General features: G+C 32.7%; 2 protein-coding genes across 9 annotated transcripts; one reads left to right on the top strand and one right to left on the bottom strand.

Annotated features, from left to right (window-relative positions):
* Nucleotides 1-3,015: 3,015 nt before the first annotated feature.
* On the top strand, nt 3,016-10,142 carry LOC108453191 (pumilio homolog 23). 8 transcript variants are annotated; one of them, XM_053028966.1, is made up of 13 exons: nt 3,021-3,113; nt 3,226-3,330; nt 3,886-4,174; nt 4,542-4,709; nt 4,792-5,155; nt 5,376-5,682; nt 6,198-6,358; nt 7,097-7,240; nt 7,484-7,603; nt 7,777-7,962; nt 8,597-8,745; nt 8,997-9,179; nt 9,502-10,142. In XM_053028966.1, the coding sequence occupies exons 4-13, from the start codon at nt 4,555-4,557 to the stop codon at nt 9,878-9,880; spliced, it is 2,148 nt and encodes a 715-aa protein (XP_052884926.1). In that variant the 5' UTR covers nt 3,021-3,113; nt 3,226-3,330; nt 3,886-4,174; nt 4,542-4,554; the 3' UTR covers nt 9,881-10,142. The 8 variants fall into 8 exon arrangements, with proteins under 8 accessions (XP_052884930.1, XP_052884928.1, XP_052884929.1 ...); XM_053028970.1 differs by having other exon boundaries at nt 3,016-3,330; nt 4,799-5,155; XM_053028968.1 differs by having other exon boundaries at nt 3,017-3,330; nt 5,376-5,678; nt 6,194-6,358.
* A 3,112-nt stretch (nt 10,143-13,254) lies between these two features.
* LOC108450794 (RING-H2 finger protein ATL3) lies at nt 13,255-15,206 on the bottom strand. The gene has a single exon (XM_017748565.2). The coding sequence runs from the start codon at nt 14,477-14,479 to the stop codon at nt 13,589-13,591; it is 891 nt and encodes a 296-aa protein (XP_017604054.1). The 5' UTR covers nt 14,480-15,206; the 3' UTR covers nt 13,255-13,588.
* Between the last annotated feature and the right edge of the window lie 3,556 nt (nt 15,207-18,762).

Consider the following 18,762-nt stretch of genomic DNA (forward strand, 5'->3'; position numbering starts at 1 on the left):
TAAAATCACTTACTCTTTTAGGTTATTGATCATATTTAGATATTGTGATGTGTAATTAAAAATTGTGGAGTGAGAAAATTCTATTGGATAGAATAATAACCCAAAATATTATCCAAAACTTTGTTATAATCATGCCTTATTGGATGCGAAACAAGAAAACGTTTTTAAAAGAAAATCCCACGTCGGTTTGTGCCAGAGAAGGGGACAAAAGCTAAAAGACACGAAACCACTCCATGAACTGGATATTTCATTCTTGTCCGTATAAATAATTCATAAAAAAGAAAAAAAGGTTACCACCACAAGTAGGGTTCTTAAATTCCATAAACCACACTAATATCATGATGTAAAATTTTAAAATATTAAAATAAATGAAAAAAAAACTAATCAAAACATAAGAAAGATACATGCTAATGTTTAAATTTCATTACAGAAATTTTAAAGTGTAATAAAAATGAATTCATGTGTGTATATATTCTCTGCTTCGTATAATTAAAAAGATAACTGGGAAAAAGACTTGTCTCGGCTAAAAGAAAGAGGAATTTTAGCATCTTGCTTTTCAGCTAATTTTATGTATGCTCTCTCTGAGTTTAGACATAAGTGTTATCTAAGCTGTAGTTGACACTTTTACGTAATGAAGGGTCAAGTCCGAAGTAAACATTATAATAAGTTAATAAACATGAGTCCACTTATTTCATATCAAGATTAATTAATACAATATAATAAAATATTTATATTTATATTTTAAATATTTTTACAAATATTAAATTATTTATATAGTTTTATTATATATTTAAATTTTAAAATTTGTATTTTTATTATTTTAATATTTTTAGTCAATTTTAACTATAACTTCTTAAAAATATAAATAAAAGAGTTATGTACAGAATTAAATAATTTAAATTATAAATAAAATTATTTATATTTATATTTAATTATAAAATATATAAATATTAATATAAAATATTTTAAATGCAAGAAACCTTTTCGAGTCATTAAGCATAATTTTAAAGACATTTAAAAAATCAAAATCAATAGACAGTTAAGCGTGGATTGCCTGCTTCATTGTTAACTAAATAGACGCCATTCATATTCTCATCGCAAATCACGCTTTGTTTTTTTCTTCTTAATAGTCTTTGGTCCGAATTAGCAAATAATACGGAACACAAGGTTTTAAGTTTTTTTTTTTTAAAAATCAACAAATAAGTATATTTTAGGGTAAATTCACTTTTAGTCATTAAACTGTGGATAAAATTTCATATCAATCACTTAATTAAAAAAGTTATAATTTGGTTAGTAAATTTTTTAAAAGTTTTCATTTAAGTTACTCAGCTATTTAAAAGTTTTTATTTAAATCACTGGGTTGTTAAGTTTTTTTTTTCTTTTAAGTTTTTCCAATGAGCACCAATTGAAAACTCGCATTCCCCTTCTTTTTCTACAACTTATTTTTTCCATGAAACACCTTTTAACGTCACAAATCTACAAATCAAAATCGAAATAGTTTTTTTCTTTGAGTTCGGACACTAATCGTTATATCAACTTATATCTAAATTATGTTATTCTATTCATCAATGGATATTGATCCACCGTATCAATTGTTGAATTGATACTTGGAGCTTACTAACCATACTTAAAAAAGAAATCAATAATCTAATAACTTAAATAAAACTTTTCGAATAATTTCGTTATTTAAATGAAAATTTTGAATAATTCAATGACCATTTTATAATTTTTAAAATTAAATAATTAAAATATAAATTTACTTTAGTGATATTAAATGTAATTCTACCAAAAGAAAGTATACTAGCATTCATGTAGATAATTTTAAAGCTTTTATTTCTCTCCCTTTTTTTTTCCCCTCAAATAAAAAAGTATGTTGCTTTTTCTTTAACCAGTTGGATCATCATCATTACAGTGTCCCATTTTCATTTTCTTTATATTTTATTTTAATAACTAATGTTCTAATAATAGCAATTATTGAGATGTCTGGAGGGGCGGTAAGGATTTTTTTTTCTAGAAAAGCAACTGCTTTATTGTGTATTAATAGTCAAAAAGATATATCTATTGTGGATTTTTTTTAACACCTTTTTTACCCGATAGTAGTTTTAATTTAAGTGAATTAGAGGATTATTATTTATAATATGTAGAGAACTACTAACTGATTAATTGCTACTAATGAACATATGTTAATATAAATTCCCTCAAGTTGGACTGTTGGAGGATGTCCTTCACTCTAAATTTGTCTGTACTCCAAGTGCTGTCTTCATAATTTCGGCCAAGTGTTTGTTGAAGCGGACATGATGTGTCCGAGTAAGGCCTTCTTCAACTTTCTCCCTTATCAAATATGTCAGTCAATCTTGTTGTGCTTTCTTCTCTCGTACATGCGAATAGTTTTGTAGTTTTGAGTGTCAAAATGCAATTTGACAAGTCTCATCTTCTTAACTCCAATTTACTTTAGTGGTCCCAAAAACCAAACAATCTCTGCAATAGTTAATGTCATTCAGCTTTGTAGACAGGAAAAATAATTTCAGATGACTTACAAAATATTATCTGTCAAGTTAAAAATATTATGGATAAAATTTACTTTATGATCTTATTCAATCAACAGAAAAGAGAATAATTTTGTTCTTCATCATTAAGCTTAGAAAATCTTTGAAACGGAATTATCGTTTTAATATCAAGTTAAAATAGCTGTTAGATCAAAATTCTTCGATTTCATCACAAAAAAAAAAGAATCATTTTAAATAAACTAACTATTTAATCTTTAAGTCATAATGTATGACGAAATTCTTCCCAAATAAATTCAATTTGAATATCACATAAAACTCTAAATACATCAACACAATAACTATTTTATTTTTTAAAATCACATGAAAATTACGTATAATTTTTTTTTTTGAAAATATTCTAAATTGGGCTCATATTAAAAAATAAACCAAACTACAAAGTCTAAAAACGAGCTTATTATACTAAGAACCGGCCCACTATTTCAGCAGGCCCCTAAATAACTCAAAAATTTTGAAATACCGATCCTAAAGAATTCAAATGACCAGAACAAAACTCTAGATAGAATAGTCTGGAATAGCATTTAGTACGCCGAACCAGTGCCCAATCAGGTTCTCTGAAATCTGTCATCCCATCATTCCATCATTTCATTGTTTTTTTGACGATTTCACTCCATCAGAAAGCTTTTCCTCTCAGAACCTTTCATTTTCTTTTGTTTTGAAGCTTCCTCTTCTTCTCTCTTTTCCACCGAGAAACTCCCTAATCTGGTTCACATTCCCATTCGCTTCTCATTTGTTCTTCAGCGTACTCAGGGACTTCCCTTTCCAGGTATATTTCTTCCTTTCTTCTTAGAGTTTCTGTTGCATATTCAAATTTATAGAAGCCAATTAACAATGTTATCAATTGAACTTTAATTTTTAACAAATAGAGGGACTTGATTCTTAAAACTAAAAGCAAGTAAAATGACTGAATTATAAAAGTTAAAAAAGTATAGGGAGTGGCGGGTAATTATACTTTTTCTCCTCCCCTACTTTCCGAAAAGAAGAAAAAAGAAGGTGAAAATGTGTCAGCATTTAGAAGCCTAAATTTTACGGCACGCTTTGTATCTTGGTTTAATTAATAAATAGTTATAGATTATGGATATGAGTGAAATTGAGTAAAGGATATGGAAACCATAGCTGGGCTTTGTGTAGTAATGTAGCTACCTTTGTTTATAACAATGTCGCATATGTATTCTTTAGCTAACATTACTTACATCCGTGTATTCATTTACTATCTTGTTGGAAAATTTAAATTATCAATAATGTCTTAATATACTTTAATTACTGAGTAATTGGAGCTAAAAGTTGGATGAAATGTTAACGCTCTATTTATGGAGAACAGGAGCAGTTGTTAATTAAAAATATATTTGAATTGAGAGTTGAGAATGCACCGAGGCAATATGGGCTTAAAGATCTGGCCTATTAGAACCCATAGGAAATCGTTATTCCAAAGCCTGATCCAGCCATTGGGTGTTGCAACATCTTTTATCCAAAAGGCCGGAAACAACATATCAAAACCGACCAACTATATATTATAGTTTTTGGAGCACGACTAAGGTCTTCCTCTCTCGCTCGCTCTCTATAGCTGTTAGGTTTCAGCACCGAAAATTAGCCTCTCACTGTAAGTCGAAGTAAGCTATGCTAAATAATTCTCCTCGTTTTTTTTTTGAACCTTTCGATCTTTTGATTATTTTTTTTGTAGTCCGTTGTTATTAATGTTAGCGTACACGTAAAATGATATAGCTGAGAAAGTTCCAACTTGCGTTGGACAGTGTTTGCTTTTTTTTTTTTTTGGTTATCTTTTATATATGAAGTGAATTAACAGTGAATTTAGTTATTAAAACTATTGATTATGTTGAAAATTTCCTAGTACTTTTTTTTTTCATTAGAAAAGCATTGAGGAAAGCATAGTTTTTTTTTTTTTTTTGGTTTGGACTTTGGATAGCTTTACTGGCTAGAGGACCTGAAAAGTCCCTAAATATTATATAACTATTATAGGCTTTGGAAGCAAATGAAAATGGGGAAAAAAGCAAAGAAAGGAAATAGTGGTTTTGATGATAATGGTTATAAAAAGAATGTAACGAGCCAGGTGACTGATGGGACTGGGAAATTTAAGAAATCTTTCAAGCATCACCAGAATTCGGACTCACAAGCACCGGTTATCAGGTATCATTACTTTGTGATCCAAGTTGTTAAAAATTTTGAAGTTGTGTTTTGGAATGTTTAACTGATATGATTACCCTTTTAGGAAACAGGTTGAGCCTGAAACAGCAAAGTACTTTTCGGAGATTGCAAACCTTTTTGAAAGCCAAGGAGTGGATGTGGAGGAGCGATCAGTTATATGTGGTAATGCTCTTGAAGAAGCTAGGGGGAAGGAATTTGAATTAGCAACAGATTATATCATAAGCAATACTCTTCAGACTCTACTCGACGGCTGTAATTTGGACAATCTATGCAGTTTCCTTCGAGGCTGTGCAAATATCTTTCCTGCTATTGCAATGGACAGGTCTGGTTCTCATGTAGCTGAGACAGCTTTTAAGTCATTAGCCAGGCATGTTCAGGACACAGAAGCCTACACCATTATTGAAGATACTCTGAAAATGATATGCAAGGTATCAAGTATTTGATTTGTACTCTAATGGTAAATGAAACAAACTCTGTCGCATATTCTTGTTATAGGACTTCTGGAGGCCTTGCCTGCCTGACATACCCTTCTTTTCAGTGTATTAGCAGATACAACTAAATATTTCAAGAGACTTTATTTGGAGGCAAACTAAGATAATGTGCTAAATTTTGCTACTTAACTCTGAATCTTTCTTTGATCCATTTCAGGTTATTGTTGTCAATCCCCTTGATTTAATATGCAATTGCTATGGATCTCACGTTCTTCGAAGTCTTCTTTGTCTCTGTAAAGGAGTACCACTGGACTCCCCAGAGTTTCATGGAGCAAAGGGATCGAAAGTTCTAGCAGAGCGGTTAAATTTAAAAGTATCTCACCTGGATGGGAATGATTCCCAGCACCTCCAGCAAGGATTTCCAAGTTTATTGAAATTTCTTGTATCAGGGATGATGAACTGTACAAAAGAAGATATGAAGACCCTACAAGTTGATCAGTATAGCAGTTTGGTTCTGCAGGCATGTTTTTCTTTTCTCCTGTTATTTTATATTATTTAATTTTGTCACTGTTATATAGTGTCAGGTATGCAAAAGCAATCTGTAAGTGTAGACTCCCTTGCCTTATGGCTTTTTGCACTGTTGACGAGCACAGGCAGATAAGTATTAAGATATTCCATCTGTTATTGGATCATGCAACCATGTATTGAGTTGCAGAAGATGATAACTAATTCCTGGATTAATTGGTTTATTGAAACTTCATTATTTGCATTCTACTTAATTACACTTCTCATTTTTGGGGTAATTTCTCATTTAATATGTCTACTTCTTTTGATTGTGCTTGTAGATTCTGACAAACATTGTCTATCGCATATGACTAATTTGTTTATTCTCTTTTTATGCGATGTGGAGTGTTGTAGCTTTCCATGAGTTTTCAAGTTCTTATCCTCGTCCATGAAGGGTTTTTTTTTTCTAAATGAGGTTTTAATGTAATGAATTGACGTGCCACTGAACTTTTAGTTCTTCTCACTTGGCAGACAGCTTTGAAGTTATTAGCCGGGAATGATCAAGAATTGCTGCACATAATTCCAGTTCTTCTTGGCTGCAACAAGGAAAATTTAGCTGAAGGAAAGTTTGACATGATCGTTGCTGGTGAAACTGTAGAATCAATGAAAGAACCCGCATTTAGCCATTTAATGGAAGTAAGCAACTTCTAATAGATTATAGTTTATTTATGCAGTACTTTATATTTTATCCTATGAGACATTTTCTTTTTCTGTATCATAATATTGTTTGTATCTCTATATGTTTGAGGTGTTACTGCATTTGAATTGAACCATTGTCATAAAAATGCAATTTGGAAGGCAGCCATTTGATTAGCTCCTCAAGGATATGAACCCAAAGAACAATGTTATCTTAGACTTAATCTTAAAAAAACAAGAGATAAACATAAAATTTTGAACCTAATTTCCTTTGTAGCCTCATAATTATATTATTCATAAGCCTCTGGTTGTCATTAATGTTGTCGCTTGTTATAAAGTACACTCCAAGATATGTCTTCTGCTCGTAATTGCGAGGCTACAGGTTAACTCTTGTAGTTAGAACTGTCTGGACACTGTTCTAGATGAGTCAAATTTTCCTTTTCTTTTAGTTAAATCCCCTTAATCGATGATTAAAGTTGGCAGTGAAGTGGGATATTTTCATTATTCCTGCTATACTAGTTTCACATAAGATTCAAGAGCTGCTACCACTGTGATATCTGTTCTCCAAACCGTCTTGTTCTTTTGGAAGCACAACTGGATAAAAGATGAAGCAGAGAAAAAAGCAGTTGATTCCTCCACTTCATCATTTCATTTGCATGTTGCTGTTAAATAATCTGCTTTATGCTTTTTCTTTTTTGTTTATTTCATGGTCTTAGCTCCTTTTTCTGCAAAATGCAGGTAATTCTGGAGGTTGCACCTGAAAGCCTGTATAATGATATGTTGACAAAGCTTTTGAAGAATTCATTGTTTGACCTTTCATCCCATCCTTGTGGAAACTTTGTTGTTCAAGCATTAATTTCCCATGCAAGAACAAAAGATCAAGTACGTATTCTTTATTTGCATTGCAAGATTCTAGGTTAATGCTTATTTGTTGAAATAAGGCACTGCAATTGATGCTAGTGTTCCATCTATGAAATTCTGTTATTGGTATATATTTACTCCTCATTGTTTTACCCCTTGACTGCTGTTTAATTCTTCAGTTTGTGGAGGTTATTCTGGTGCTAGATGTGTTGCTAAGCTCTGTTCTGACATTTGAAAGAAACCTCCCTTGATTTTGTCTATTAGATGGACCTGATCTGGGAAGAGCTTGGGTTGAAATTTGCAGATCTTTTCGGAATGGGGAGATCAGGAGTTATTGCTTCCCTTATTGCTGCTTGTCAAAGGCTTCAAACTCATGAATATAAGGTTTGGTAGTTAGATTCATTCCTTTAATGCTTGCTGTTTAGTAATTCTGTACATGTGAGTCTGAAACAGCTGGGCAAGAACTCTTAAATGGAAATTATATCATACTAAAACTTCCCTTTGATGTAGATGTCTTGTCCTAACCCTTGTTGACTTTTCCCTTTTTTTTTTTTCAGTGTTGCGAGGCACTTGCTACCGCTGTTGGTTCAAAAAATGAGACTTCCAAGTTCATTGTTCCTCGGATACTGTTTCTTGAGAGTTACTTCAGCTATGAAGATAAGTCTAGTTGGAGCTGGCCTGGCGGAGCTAAGATGCATGTTATGGGTTCTTTGATTCTGCAGGCTATTTTTAAATTCCAAAGTGTATGTTTCTTTTCTTGAATATGTTGTATCATTCTGTTTCTATCCAATTAAGTTATTGGCCTCAGATATATCACGCGCTATCAGTAAGTTTCTGCCACTTTTGCTTGCATTAACTAAACTAAAGTTGTGAGCTTCAAGCTTCTGATTAAGATGTGTGCATATGGTAATATTACTGCAAAATTTAAGCTGAATTTTTTTTATTAGTGTAGCAATATATAAACAGTAAGTGCAGGAAATTATTTACGTAGCTTATAGCCTGATACTCAAGCAGATTTGATCATCTTTAAATGAAATTTTCTGAAAGGTGAAATGCCGGATGATTGACTGATTAGAGGTTGTAGTTTGAATTCTTGAATTGAATGGATATTACTCACTAAAACTTCGCAGTTCTAAACCAATGTCTTATATGTTGGTGTTTTTAGTTTGATCATAAATGACGAACAAGGTATTCTAGTGAGAAATATGATCTGGCATTACAGAGGAGAGCTATGATACTTTAGTTATGATCAGTTCATCTGTATCTTGATTGTTTTTGGAACTTGAGAACTCTTTATGATGTTGGGGTTACTTAAAACAAAAGTGTGAATAGCTGGCTTCTAACTTTAGTATGCTATCTCTTGTTTCTTGTTTACAGGAATGGATACAGCCTTATATTCTGAGTATTACATCCATGGACGCTGAGCATGTTCTTGAGGCAGCTCAAGATGCTCGAGGAGCGCGGGTTATTGAAGCGTTTCTTGCTTCAGATGCTTCAACAAAGCAGAAGCGCAGATTAGTTGTGAAGTATGTCAAGCTACTGCTTCGGCTGTTTTATTTTTTTTTCTGGAAGTTCTTCTCTGTGTTTGTTTCATTTGGTCCATTGGTTTAATGTGATATCAATAGAACTTGTCTGCACAAAAAAAAAAAAAAAAAAACCTGGTCTTCTGGCCCTTTTTTTTTCTAATGGAATAATATTCTACTCTCCTGAGATTCCAACTGGTATTTTGTTGCATGATCAAATATAAATGACCCCAGTGCTTCTGTTAACTATGAAGGTTACGTGGACATTTTGGGGAGCTTGCAATTAACCTATCTGGTTCTTTTACTGTTGAAAGATGCTTCAATGCTGGTAACTTGTCACTAAGGGAAGCCATAGCTTCTGAACTATTAGCTGTACGAACTGAACTCTCCAAGACCAAACAAGGCCCGCATCTGCTTAGGACATTAGATATTGACAGGTAAGTAAATTTCAGTTTGCTGGTCTGGTAATCTGAGATTAATTCTTTTGTCATATAACAGGCTAAAATGTAATGCATGCTGAAGCTTAGACTAGTTTGGGTTCAATTTTGATAGGAAAAACAAAATAAATTTCAATTGTTTGTTCATGTTTTAATTTGTCTATTTAGATTACTGAATTAGAGGTTTGATTCATCTGTGTCACATTTTTGTTTGCTCCATGGTAAAATGTTGTCCCATCTATATGCTACATTCTTAAAGAAATGTTGCCGTTTGTGTTTTATTTTTATCATACGTTTCTTTATCTTTGCTCCATCATGACAGATATGCTACCAAACCTGATCAGTGGAGGTCAAAACAAGCATCAAAACAATTAGCCTATAATGAATTCTTTGTTGCCTTTGGCTCTAGCGAATCTAAATCAACAAAACGTAACAAACTCCTTTATAATGCTTCTATGGACACATCAGAGCATGAAGAATTGAACATAAAGAAAGATATAGACGGGTCTCTCATTTCCACTTCCGTGGTTGATGATACCTCTTCAGAGAAGAAAGGAAGAAAGAAGAGAAAAAGAGATGTGGCCTCTGAGGATGCAGTTGGTTCTAACAAGGCAATAGAGAAGGCTGTAAAAAATTTTCTCTCATCCAGTACACCAGATAAGAAACGGCACAATGCTTCAAAACAGAGACTGAACATTTGAACGTTTAGGATACAATGCGTTTTGCTGACGGTTTCTGATAGCGGACTTGAGCTGCATCATGTTACAGGCTAAGACTGAAAGTTATTTTGCTTCTGTTTACATTCTTCACATTGGGATAAATTTTGGGTGTGCCAAGCATTTTGGTTAGGATAGAAAACATAAACCTTCCTGGGAAAGTGGGAACCTTTCTTGTTGTATCCTACCATTTTATACCAAGTTATGGCAGTTTGGCAATAGAAATTGACAGATTACGGTACCAAAACTGTTTTTTTTTTTTTTTTTGGGAGTCAATACATGTTTCTCTTAAGCTATGACTCTTATTAGTAGACAATGTAACAAGAAAAAAAAAATTATATTTAAATGTAGTATCTTTTTATCTTCTTCATTTTTCTCCTTAAAAGCGGAGGGTTGGACCTAGTGGGAAAAAAAAATTATATTTAAATAATCAATCTATAGAGGGAAGCTGCGATCGGTACGAAGGCATGAACTGTTTACGTGAATTATAGAATTGACTTGTTCTGTATAGGGTCTGAGTAGCTTGGGAGGTCTCTCCCAAGTTGGAAGACAGAGTTGTCTCGTTTAATCATTTTTAAAATGTAGTATCTTTCTCTGGACTCAGTTTACATATTCCATTTTCCATTTTCTCCATTACATGATTCTTTAAGTTCCGTTTTGGATGGTTTTTCAGCTAAAATGGTGACTAAAACCCTTAAAAAGAAAGTAGCCGATCTTTGGGGTTTCAAGTTTAGATTCTGTAAATAAATCTTTCACGTAATGGTCTGTTTCAGGTGCAATGAAATGTAAATATCCCCTCTTCAAATGTACCTGAAAACCAATTTACCTCGCCCTTGATGAGTAGGTTCAATTAGGGGCAAGACCTTATGGTTTCATTCCTTTCATTAGATCTGTTTTTCCTCTTTGGTTAAAAAGTTGGTTAGCACAGCTGACTGGCGAGCTACCTGCCTTTTTGCAGCATCGTTTTAAGATTTTGGTATTACCTAACAGGTTACAAAATTTAATACAGGGGGTAAACCTACCCCACTGCTGTACTTTACCTGGCAAACGTATGTAAATGCTTCTGACTTTTCTTTTTAGAGATTGACATATAGTAAATTAGTTCTCTCTGCTGAATTTGATCCTTGAACAATGTAACTAAGAATTCAGCATTTTACCAACAAATCACATGGTTGTTGGCGGGCATATTATACCATTTCACCTTTCCTTGTTTTCTAGCCTTCATAAATTGTTCATTTATGCTTTTATATTATTCAACCAAATAACAGGTTTGATATGATCTAAATGGATTAATCCCTTTAAACTTAGGTAACCATAAGCAAATCTCCAGTACATGTGATACATAAATGCTTGCTGTGAATTCGATCCTCCTGCTGATTTTTTCACAGGTAAAAAAACACAACAGCTTTCTTTGGCAATAAAAAAACTACCCTGATTTTGACAGAAGAAGAATCTTTCACTTCTTACTGAAAGAAGGAACAAAAAAAACATATTTGTTCTGAATTAAGATGCTTCAGAATCACAACTCCTATATAATGATCTTTATAGGATTTGTTGTCTGCTAGTAGAAGTTGTCATATGTGTTTGTCGGTTATCTTACTTTTATCTGGTTTTAGCTTCCTTTGACCTCATTGATCAGTTTCTAAAAGAGAACACAACATTCAAAGAATGGATAAACTTCCAGCGGTCATCTTCATGATCCGAGGATTTAAGCAAAGGAGATCATGGAAAACTAGTGTCTTGCCATGGTGGGACTGGGGACAAGACAAGTTCCCATCCTGTGGATGGTCATAATATTTCCAAGCCAACTAAAGGTTGTGGTTCCACCAGGGGAGCCGATACACCGCCCCCGGCGTCCATCATCAGGGCCACTCTCCATCTTTCTCAAACCCCACAAGTGGAGACTGAGGTAACTTACCAACCTAAACCATCTTTTATCATATCAACGACCATGGACTTTGTCTATTTGGTGACATTGTGTATCAATCACACAAGATTTGACCTAGGGGCTTCCGCTTTAGATTCGCCAACAAAATCTCGCCCCACCTGCCTAAACTGGTTCTTGTATACGTTTCTGTGTTTGGTAATTTAGAACTTGCCAGGGAGGTCCCTTTGTTATTGGAACCTGATCAAATTAGTCCTCTATTATTAAATCTATCAATTTAGTCCATGTAATATTAGAAAGAATCAAATAAGTCCAATTTTAATAGAGTTATTATTCTCTGTTTTAAAAATAACATAAAGAATTATTTTTTCAATTGCAATTCAACTCTAAACAAAATATTTCATTTATAAAACTATAAAAATTAAAAACATTTACTCTGTTGATCAATAAATGACATTTTTCAGAACAATAATGGTTCACTATTTTAAAATTTGATATTATTTGATTCTTTTTAATATTATACAGACTAAATTTATCGATTTAATAGTGGAATGACTAATTTGATTAGCTCACTATGATAGAGGACCTCTCAATTACTTTCACCTAACTTACACCATCCTCCAAGTAGTGGCGTATCTAGGGTGTGGGCGGACTTGGCCATCCTAAAATGAAAAATTATTCATTTAGGTCTTTTCGAAATTTTAAAATTTTAAATTAAAAAAGGTAAAATTTCCTTTGACCGCCCCTAAAAATAATAAAAATTTAATTTAACCTTTTAAAAATTATAAAAATATAGGCTATTAAAAATTACAATTTAATTTCGGCCTCTAAAAAAAAATTTTCTTACTTCGTCCCTACCTCTAAACTACGTATTAAACATAGTCACATTTTCTATTATTAAAAAGGATAATCATAAAGCTCGAAACAAAAAAGATACCTTAATTATAATATAATATGCTTCAAACTTCATTTTTACTCTGCCTTCATGCAGACTGTTCATCAAAAACTAATAAAAGGTAATACTATAAAAAGAAAGGGTGTCTTAAACCAGAGCATATGATAATGTAGGAATGTAAAAGGGAAAGTTTGAGTTGGTGTTGTGACTGAAAACAGCCTTAAAAAAAATGTCGGTATATGTCTACCAGAATGAGACATTAGAGCCTTTAACTTAATTGAGTCGCTACACTGGTTTTCAAACCTTATCCCATGAAACCAGGCATCCGTTTATTTTATAAGCCTTTGTCCATCACATAAGTCAATTGCACTACTCCATACCCAAACTTGAGATCTCTAAGACCTTCAGCAACTCAGCTGATCATGTAAAACCATTGACGCCTCTCTCCTATTTCCTTTCTTTTCTATTTACTCAATTAATCGATTGAGCTGAACTTCCAGTTCCTACCTCATTTTTATATTAACATTCTATCCAATAGTCGGTAAATCTTAAAAAGAAAATCAATAATAGGACAATAAATAAGCAACAAAAAAATATATTGAGAAATTGGATTAATAGCTTTACAGTAGAAGAATTCAAACTGAAAACAAAGTCTTCACCAACAGAAGAAATTGTTTTTTGACCGGAGAAGATCAATTCTTTCACCTTCAAATGCAGAAAAAGCCCCCCACTCTTTTCTTCGGTAACACCCACCACCTATTCTAAACATTAAGTAACAAAAATTATCAACATTTTGTACACTAATTTCAATGCTTCAAAATGCACATCATTGAGCAAAGCCATTGGTTCCCTAGAGACCTCCAACACTCTCAAGGGATGCTCGATTCCATTCTGATCATCTAATTTTGTGAATTTAAACATCAATGGAACTGCTTCCTGAACTGCTAGGGATCGTCCTTTTCTCCCTGCTTAAAAGCCTTTTTAAAGACCTCAATCTTGTTGGCATTGGTGACTTTGATTCCTCCTCTGGGAAATTCTCGTTCACATTCGTTGGAATGTCAATCACCAGCATGCCTTCTTGCCTGCCACTACCCGATGCCACTGAAGACGAAGCGAAAGCACCAGAAGCTGATGCTGATGCTGATGCTGATGCCGATGAACCCTCTTCCACGTTGGCACCGCCGCTGCTGACCTGACCTTGATGATCACCCCAAAACAACACATTTGTCGGAAAACTAGGAGAATCTGTCGAATACCCAGAACCCAAACCATCATGGGAAGGAGACTGAAGATGGTGAACATTAACAGCTTCATCTCTCGACATGACAGAACTAGAATTCTCAGCCTCAGCATTAACAACAGAGTTTCTACAAAGAGGACAAGTGGCGTGCGATTTGAACCACATATCAATGCACTCAACATGGAAGCCATGGTTGCATTTAGGGAGCAGCCTTGCTTTCTCTCCTTCTACAACCTCACACAAGCAGACCGCGCATTCGAGTCCGTCTTTGAAGTCTTCTTGGCGGAACATTAAAACGGGAAGGGAAGCAAGGATTGTGGGATCAAGGCCTTTTGTTGCTCGCAGAGGATGAGCAGTATCTTGCCCCGGAGCAAAAACGAAACGACGTCGGCGGCGTGAAGCCGAAGGAGGAGTTGGTTCCTCGATGCGCCACCAAAACCATTTAGCATAAAGGTGAAGGAAGAGCACGAAAACCACCACTATGAAGAGAATTATTATGGCTATGATCATGATTTTCCCTGTTATTGCCACCGCTGCTGATTCATTAAACCCGGTTTTATCCATAACTTGAAAAAAAAAGGAAAAAGCTTTTAACTTTCCAGGAAATGAGAGTATTTAAGATGAGAATTTGAGTGAAATTCTGCAAAAAAGAAAAAAAATTGGTTTTTCTACTTCTAATAAGCAAACGAATAAGATCCAACTATAACAGAACCAGTAAAGAATTGAAGAATCGAAGTGAGGTTTTTGTTTCCTGGGGAAAATGAGAGATACCCAAACGAGAGTTTTAAGTAAAATTTTTCCTAAAAAAGAAAGATGAGAGTCCAAAACTGCAGAACTCAACTGAGATTTTGTTTTCTGAGCAAAGGAAAAGAAACCCAGATGGGAAAAGGTATAAACTTTCTTAATCAAACTGGGATTAAACAAGTAATCAAAGTAATCAAATATGTAATAGAGAAATGGAAGAAAGATAAAGGAAACTACAGATCAGAAAAAAAAATGGGCTCAAATTCTGAAACCAATAGAGGCAATGGAGAGCAACTTGGAGAAGTGGGGTTTTAAAAGAGGGTTAAGGAAAATGTAGATACAAGTTGGAAGAGAATTCAAAGAAGGGATCCCCAAAAGAAAACGTCCACTTTGGGAACTAGTTGATGCTGAAAGAATCAAAGAAGAAGAGAAAAAAAAAAGTTTGCCTTTGAAAGAGAAGTTGGGCAGAGGGCGTTGAGCTGCAACAAGTGAAGAAGATGACGCTTCTTCGGTCCAACTTTATGACTCTTGTTAATGACCTTTAAACATGATTGGCTTCGTATGAGGCACTTGTATTCTACCATTTCCTCTTTTTTTATTTTTTTCCTTTTCGGGTTAAACAATAAAGTATTCCCTAAATTACTGTAATCCTGTCTTTATCAAAGCTTTGATCATTTTAAAGAAATTTCTTGCCATTACATGACAACCCAAGTTTCAAAGTTTCAAAAATCCCTGTTCTAGTTGTGAATTAAAATATTTTTCAAACTTTTGGTGTTGAGAAAGGTGATCAAACTACTACTCATTTGTTTTGGGGAATAATCCGAAACAAGAAGAAACTTCACCACAATTACTGTTTCTTTTGACAATGGATCACCAACAAAATTTCCATTTCTATTTACATCTTACTTTTCTCTCATTCTTTTCAACTTTACTAGTATCATATGTCAATTCCATACATCAAAGTCAATTTCTGGGAAACAGCCTCTCCATCATCTCTTCACTCTCTCATCTCACATTCTTCATTTTCTCAAGTATAGTTAATGCTCAATTAAAAGGGTACCATTTTTTCCTTCACCTTAATACTATTTAGTTTATATATAGAATCAAATTCCATTTTACGATTCGTCTAAGCAAATCCATTTTACGTGAGTCATGGCGGACATAAAAAGTGGGGAAGACTCAAAGTCAAATTTATGCGCACCAACCATTGATTTTTACAATGGAGAAAGCAAAAAGTAATTTGTTTATGTGATTTTAAACAAATAACGTCCATAAGTTTTACAAGAAAAGCCACGGTAAGCATTTTCTTCTTCTTCTTCTTCTTCCTGTTTTTTGTCTATGAACAAAGAAATTTTGACTTTGGCTGTGCCATTGACTAGTAAAACAATACAGTCTTTTGTCAAATCTAAATATAATCTATTTGTTTTGTAAACCCAAATTTAAAAAATAATATCGGAAGTTAATCAATTTATTTATCCTCCAATTACAATCTCTTTTTATTTTATTTTATTTTATTTATAAAAGAAAAAAACTTAATAATTGGAGCATTGGTGAACGAACAGTTAACAACCTTAAAGTCTTAAACCCCAACTTGAAGTGCAAGACTTGACTCACGACTATGACTGGGACGACCGTTCTCAGGGGCAGCGCCGACGCTCAACCTATGGCTTCACCAGTTGAATCAGTCAATTTTAGGGCAACAATGTTAACTCGGTCAACTATCACTCAAAATTATTGCATTTTTGAACCCTATTTTTTCGGAGCAATTAGTTCGCCAACAAAATATCTTATCCCACATGTCAACATAAGTTCGTTCAACAGAAAAAAAAAAAAAAACCATAAAAGGGCAGTTCTTATCTGTTTAATGTCCAACTTTAGATTTGGGATGAAATAGTAAGTTAGGTTAAACCGTATTTTAATTTTAAAATGACATTATTAACAGGAATAATTATAAATCTTTAAATAATAGATATGAAAATATTAAAAAATTGAGGCTTCCTAGAATTTTAAAATTTTAAGTGCAAAATTCGTTTTGAGTAAATCATGTATGGATTAACTTTTTCGGATTTTATTTTATGTCAAGTCTCAATAAATATATAGATTGTATTAAATTTTATACCATATTTGATAATGTTTTCTTCTAGTATTAGTGATTTGAATGTATTATTGATGTACAGTTACAATTATAACTTGTTTTAAAGATTTGTTAACTCAAAATCCAGCAGTAAATTAATAGAATTCTACTCCGGTGCATGGGCCTAAACAAAAAAAGAGTAAATGGTGAACTTATATAGCACAGTACACTGACTAATAAAATAACTACCCTGAAACTTGGTTACTCGTATGGTCCACATGGGTTATGAAAATTATGCAGATGAAGTTTCAATTCATTTTCTCCCGGCCAAGGATTTAAATGATGGGGTGGCTTCGACAACCAAAACTGGAAAAAAAAAATCAAAGATGTTCAGCCAACCGAATTTGGCATGCTTAGTTTTAATTTGACTTTTCTAATTCATCACACTTTGAATTCCATTGACTTCAAATACAATTGGTTTGGGTCAGAAGTTAAGCACAATTTTACAACTAAAATCTAGATCTCTAGCCACCCTTCATAAGCTCTGAAAAAGTCGGGATTCAAACTTTACTTTATATTAAATATCGAGTTTGTACATAATTTTATTATGTTGATTAAGCAAGTTAAGTTTTGAATGTTCAACTAATAAATTTGTTGTTGTAATCATTTGAAGATCGTAAATTCAAAAGTATTTAAACGTGTAATATTTCTTAAATTAAAATTTTAAAAACTATAAAACATATCATAAAATTTTCACCTATTATTTAATTATACTAATTGAAATTATTTGATCTTTTAAATTTAAAAGTTAAATTCAAGAGTATACAAAACTTACTTATTTGATTCTTTTATTTATTTATATACATATACATATATCCAAAATGATTTATTTATTTTTTTAATAATCCACCTTCAGAACAGTGTAATAATAGCTAAGGCCATGATGTTGTCTTGGGGGTTAATAAACACTAAACAAATATAGGAATGGGACCTGAAATCAATCAAGTTCCAAAATCATTCAAACATTTAGAAAATTGGATTAGTTTTTTGTTTGTAGAAGAGGAAAGTATTAAGAGCGTTCGGCATGCAATTAACCGCTGTTGCCACATCGAAACAATCTAGTAATCACCATGATTTGTCCACAATTTGGGGCTTTTAAACTTTTAACATTTTGGAATACCCAAAAATAATGAAAATTAAGGCTAGACAATATGATGAACACCCAATGATTTTCCTCCTCATAATGACCAATCGATGACATCAAGTTGTAAAACACAAATACTGACGTGGATAAATGGATCATTTTTAAAATATAATTATGAATTATATGTAAAATAATAAGAATTGGCCTGATATTTTTTAATTCGCTTATAGAATTAAAAAAATTCTATCATATTATCTTATCAAAATTCTATATGTTTATTCTTTATTATAAAATTTCAATTTTAGAATAAAATAGCATGTATGTTTAAAATATTTTTATTTACTTTGTAAAACTAAAACTTACATTATTTTCAATAACAAAAATCTACTATTTACCTTTCATCTTTAGAACCCACCATTTTACATCATGAAAGGAGATCCTAATTTCAAATCTAATCTTTAGGTTTCTAGGTTTGTTCAATTAGAGAGCTATTAGTTGGAAATTAGTAAATAAATAATAGATAAAGAAAAAGAGGTAGAAAACGTTAAAAGCAAATAAAAGTTACCCGGGTCAAAAGTCAAAACCACAGCGGCGCAAAAGACAAATTCAAAAGTTCTTATAAGGATAAATTACACTAAAGCTCACTAGCTTATTAGTAGGTTTATATTTTGATATCATAATTTTAAAAAATTACAAAATGGTCACTAAACGATTTGAAAGTTTTCGTTTAACTCGCTGAATTATTAACACCGCTGTTATATGACATTCTTTCTTTATAATGCCTATACTAATAAAAAACTCTCATTCTCCTTCTCTTATTAGTTTAGTTTTTTTTTTTCATGAAACATTTTTCAATGTCACAAATCTGCGAATTAAAATCCAAAC

This window comes from Gossypium arboreum, chromosome 5 (genome assembly GCF_025698485.1).
Source record: "Gossypium arboreum isolate Shixiya-1 chromosome 5, ASM2569848v2, whole genome shotgun sequence".
In the NCBI taxonomy this organism is placed as follows: Eukaryota; Viridiplantae; Streptophyta; class Magnoliopsida; order Malvales; family Malvaceae; genus Gossypium; species Gossypium arboreum.